Source organism: Dipteris shenzhenensis, chromosome 14 (genome assembly GCF_047967505.1).
Source record: "Dipteris shenzhenensis isolate YYH24624 ecotype China chromosome 14, Dip_SZ_1.0, whole genome shotgun sequence".
Taxonomy (NCBI): Eukaryota; Viridiplantae; Streptophyta; class Polypodiopsida; order Gleicheniales; family Dipteridaceae; genus Dipteris; species Dipteris shenzhenensis.
The window spans coordinates 11,154,016-11,159,055 of record NC_141609.1 but is presented as its reverse complement, the minus strand read 5'-3'; the positions used below and the strand labels follow the sequence as shown (position 1 = coordinate 11,159,055).

Genomic DNA, 5,040 nt, shown 5'->3' with positions numbered 1-5,040 from the left:
TTAAGTTTACGGAATCTGCAATCTCTTCTGTTTTCAACTTATATTAGAACTGGAGCCGTACATTGTGATGACCTCTCTTGTTTTCAAAAGAAAATAGAATGGAAGAGGGGTGAAAAGGCAGCAGATTCACACACTCAATATTGCACACTGCATACAAGTACAAGAAAAATATGTAGATTTCAAACAACAAAATTACAAGAAAATATTGAATCAACTTATAATTTGGAACTTTCCATGATTACCATTCTAAACTTTGAAAGAATTTCTTGCTAGCTTACATCTGCCTGATATTTATTGTTCAATTGCTGCTAGTCAAAATCAGTACATCATAATTGACATGAGATAATTGCATTGGAAACCAATTTCCAATAGGGTGACCGCATTAACAGCATGGCAAGGTGAATCCCACCAAAACTATTCTGTTGACAACAATGTCTCACACTGTATAGGCTTGCTGTATTGTGTTAATGTCCAAGCCTTTCAACCTGACAACGGACTCAACATGCCCCTTCAAGGTATGCAGTTCCCTCAGCCTGTGACATAAAGCTTATCATAAGGTTCTATGAGAAGGTAAAAACGAATCATAAATAGGCCTCAATACAAAACAGCAGCGTGATGACTGCACTATTCAGAAAACTAGAAATAATCTAAAATTGTACTTTACCTGGCAACTTCTGCACGTCGCTTGGCTTGTTCAGCTATCTCTGTAAGCTCATGGAAATTACTCTTCTCTGAGAATAGTTTAGTTGCCCCGGGTGGATGCAGCCCATGCGTAGTACGTTGATCATGAGCCCACTGTGCCTTTCTTGCTTCTTTTCCATAATCTTTTTGTCTCGTAACTGCAATCTGAAACATTCATTCAGAATTAAAGACTCTCTTCCTATTTCTATTCTCACTACTTGATGGCTTGTTATCCTAATCATTATCTCAAGGTGTACCACAAACCACAGATTGACACTGTTAGAGTGATTGCTACCTTTTGTTCAAGAAGAAGATCCCATGCCTTTCCTCCCAAAATGTAACGGGTGGCGAACGTGATCACATCAAGAGGCAGGTAGAATACCACACTATAAAGCCAGATGACTCCAGCCCAACCCCAACCAATACCGCTTATAGCAGCAAAGCTCCATTCAGCATAAACGGCAATCAGTGTTGCGACCTGCAAACACGTGTATCAGCAAGCATGCTGTTGAATGACTGCATTTTCAACAATCACAAGTAGATACTGTGCAGTCACTCCATTTTAGCTTTCAGATATCTCGGAGGCAATCTGAGTCATCCTTTGATATTCAAATTTATCATAGACATCGAACCTTAAAACCTGAGCTAAGTCACAGGTGTATAGAAAAGATGATGAGTGATTTACCAAAACAACTGTTATTATGTAAAGTAGATCCACGTCAGCTACAATTGTAATGCACTAATGTTGCGTTCTATAAGGGATCATGGGTTAGAGATTCATACCAGCTGAGCTACGATGAATGCAGTCATGAGCAGCAGCCCTGGGCGCTCCAAAAAGGACCAACTTTGTGATCGCGTAACAAAAATGAGAGCCTGACTTACAATGCTGACTTGCAAATACAATGCAGCGGTGAGCTCGCTATCACTGTTACTTATATCTCTGACATGGAAATGTCTCTGCCAGAAGAAAACATGCAGTTATTAGCAACTAAAGCAGCTGATGGAGACCCTTAATCAATAGTATTTATAAACTGTGGTATGTAATGACGTCAATCAAATCAGCACTCCTAGATGGTTTGAGGCTAGAGCACAAAAAATGCTCTTATTTTTTTGACAATGGCATTCCAAACCTTACTCTGATAGGTACTTTCTTACCGGAAAGAAGTGTGTCTTACAAGCAGCCCAGAAGAAGACTACTGTCATGATTGCGAGGTATGTCCCAATAACAATACCAGTCGTGAAAATTTCTTTAAGTTTCCAGCTATCAGGTAATGGAGAAGGCTTAACACGATCCTTAGAAATGGTCATAATAGTACCTATGAAAAGAGGAAAGGAAATATTACATGGATGCACCAAGGATGATTGTTTTTTGCATCCAACCAATTGTCAAAAGAGGAACCAGAGCCCTTTCCGAATAACTCACCATCATTCAATATGGCAATGATAAGTATCATAAAGGGAGAGAAGTCAAATTTCCAGATCAGAGCCAGGAGCATAAAACCGAGCTACACTACACAATGAGAACGCAAGGTGAGATCCTTTTCAACTCATACCCAAAAAAAAATCTTTCATCCTTCATATGAATGTAATGCCTGAGAATAACCCAGAAGTGAAATAGTAGACAGATTGCAATCAGAGTTTCTTACCACTATACGGATTGTGATAGACACAGCATATATCTGGGAGCACAGTTGTAAAAAAATTATTAGTGGTCTCTTATATGCGAATAAGCACAGTTTTCTATGAATTTTAAAAACGTAGTGAGAGTTGATGACAGTACTTACTGTGTAGTTTTTCATCCTCTGAAATATTGCACGACTTGTAAGGACAGCACTGATGATAATACTTAAGCCGGGCTCAGTCAGTACAATATCAGAAGCATTTCTTGCAGCATCTGTTGCATCAGCAACAGCAATACCTATATCAGCCTTTTTCAAAGAAGGAGCATCGTTTACTCCATCACCAGTCATTCCACAGACGTGTTTCTTCCCCTGTAACCGCTTGACAATTTCATACTTGTGCTCTGGGCACAAAAGATCGCACACGAAATTGTAAGATTCATACAAGCCATATGAAAAAGTCAACAATTACAGAAAAGCCACATGTCCATGACACTGAATATGATGTTGTAGCGTATGTCTAGATAAGCCTACCCTGTTAAGGATCAAGATTCAATAATTAATGAATCCACTACTGAGGCTGAAATTACCTGGGAACACTCCAGCAAATCCATCAGCCTTTTCTATTAGCTCATCTATTGGAAGGGAGGCTATTGACTCATCTTTAACCTGTCCTAACAATGATGAAGATGGATACATGTTGATACCCATACCCAACCGCCTGCCAGTCTCCTTTGCAATTGCGAGCTGGTCACCTGTCATTGCAATGCAAAGGCTTATTGTGTGGTAAAATCAAAATCTTACCTCTCCCATGTACATAGCACAGTTAGTAACTAGCGCAGAAGAAAAATACAGCATGGTAGAGACACTATAAAATCTAGACGAGACACAGAGTCATGTTTCAAGGTTTTAATTCTGAACCTTCATATTACCAATTTTTTTTGGGTGCATCTCTTTCATGACAGGCTGCCATAACATAAATTTTGTTAATGCAACCCATTTTGGAGTGTCAAACACCTTAAATACAAATATCATCCATCCAAGAAGGCTGGCACATGGTCACAAAAGATCATAGCAGTCTCCTAAGATCAGGAATAGATCAATAATTAAGTCTTACACAATAATTACCTGTTATCATCTTGACATTCACTCCTAGACTCAAAGCTCGGTGGATTGTCTCGGCACTGTCATGTCGAGGAGGATCAAACAGGGGCAGTAAGCCACAAAATTGCCAAGGAGTTCCTTCTCCTTCTTTGCTCTTTTCAGGCACTGCCTGCATTTACTTGCAAATTCAATACTAAAGAAGGGCCTCGAGGTATCATGAAATTTTAAAATGATGCTTGGACCATCAATCCAAAAATAGAGATGGCAATTGATATCCGTTAAATTCAAGTGGCACCTGCAAGGAAACTGCGAGCGAACGGAGCCCTCGCTCTGCATACTTATCAATAATTACATGCACTCTGCCCGCAATCTCTATTTTGTTGTGGCATAGATTGAGAATCTAAAAACACTCCAATGTCAAAGCTCATCAACAAACCCTTTCTGCTGGTTAAATGGTTAAAACAACCAACAAGGATAGTGTGTTATGGCAATACAGGTCATAGAATATCAGGATTCAGGTGAAACCTGCTCTGGGGCACCTTTGCTGGCTCTGAACCAGTTACCATCTTTGTCAATGTATGTGAGCGCTGTTCGCTTGTCCACAGGATTAAAAGGAAGAAAGTGTACTTCTGTTATATTCAACCTGGCCTGTAATGTAGATAGATCTAGATGAGATGCCATTCGGATGACAGTGGACTGTTGTGTTGATAAAAGAAGCATCATGCTCACATGAGATTTCTTGGCAATAACTTCTATAGCTGACCCTTCCTACTTTAACGATTGATATACTTCACAATGTCCTTTGTTTTGCCCTCATTCTCCACATAGGGGAGTGCAAACACACCCACGCATGAACACACATATGCGTGCACACACACTCTTTTATATTTTGGCCAAATCTCTTCTCTCTCTCTCTCTCTCTCTCTCTCTCTCTCTCTCATGTATGTAACTGGAATTATGATTCAAGGCAGCCTCATTTAACACATTTGTAGAAAAAGAGAACCCCAGATTCAAAGAGGATTCAGAAAAGACCTCTGCTTGATCCGCAAGCATATTCACAATTGCAGTGTCAATAGCATCTTGATTCTCTACCCTGGAGGCTCTTGCTGCCAATAGGACTACCATGTTTTTGTCTATGTCTTTCGAAAAAACCTGAAGATTGCATGGTGCAGGCAACTTCTCTATCAATGGATAAAAGGGTTTAAAGAAACGAATGGAGCTCTCAGCTAAATAGTTACCTCTATCAAGTTTTTGTCCACACTAAGTTTGTTAAGTGTGAGTGTTCCTGTTTTATCACTGCAGAGAACATCCATTCCTGCCATTTCCTCAATAGCAGTCATGCGCTTTGTGATGGCACCCTGTGTGTACAACCGATAGAAAATGTGAGCCATACTCTAATCAAATGGAAGCGGAACCTGAATCATAAGTGGCACCATAGTAAAGCTGATCTGACCTGCTGAGACAGACGATGAGATCCGATAGCCATTGTGACAGAGAGCACTGTGGGCATAGCAATCGGGATACCTCCTATGAGGAGAACCAGAGATTGTTGATTCCATCCCTATAAGCTCTGTGTTGTATAGGATACATGACGATAATCTCGATGGCAATTCCAATAAAGATTGAGCAGATGCAA

At 40.1% G+C, this 5,040-nt stretch overlaps 1 protein-coding gene across 2 annotated transcripts; it reads right to left on the bottom strand.

Moving 5' to 3' along the window:
• Positions 1 to 398: 398 nt before the first annotated feature.
• LOC147894188 (plasma membrane ATPase 2-like) lies at positions 399 to 4,741 on the bottom strand. 2 transcript variants are annotated; one of them, XM_087384793.1, is made up of 14 exons: positions 4,643 to 4,741; positions 4,437 to 4,556; positions 3,930 to 4,052; positions 3,700 to 3,804; positions 3,429 to 3,573; positions 2,891 to 3,055; positions 2,466 to 2,704; positions 2,328 to 2,360; positions 2,105 to 2,186; positions 1,817 to 1,997; positions 1,465 to 1,636; positions 977 to 1,159; positions 665 to 846; positions 399 to 533 (listed from the first exon to the last, which is right to left on the bottom strand). In XM_087384793.1, the coding sequence occupies exons 1-14, from the start codon at positions 4,724 to 4,726 to the stop codon at positions 437 to 439; spliced, it is 1,911 nt and encodes a 636-aa protein (XP_087240919.1). In that variant the 5' UTR covers positions 4,727 to 4,741; the 3' UTR covers positions 399 to 436. The 2 variants fall into 2 exon arrangements, with proteins under 2 accessions (XP_087240919.1, XP_087240918.1); XM_087384792.1 differs by having other exon boundaries at positions 1,465 to 1,638; positions 1,837 to 1,997.
• Positions 4,742 to 5,040: the final 299 nt, after the last annotated feature.

Bases quoted from the DNA above. Each gene is read 5' to 3' on its own strand.
- LOC147894188 (XM_087384793.1), bottom strand. From the start codon at position 4,726: ATGGCAGGAATGGATGTTCTCTGCAGTGATAAAACAGGAACACTCACA. The intron at 3,056-3,428 runs GTAATTATTGTG...TTGCAATGACAG, and splicing joins GAATGTCAAGATGATAACAG to GTGACCAGCTCGCAATTGCA. The intron at 847-976 runs GTAGCAATCACT...TGAATGTTTCAG, and splicing joins ATCTTCTTCTTGAACAAAAG to ATTGCAGTTACGAGACAAAA.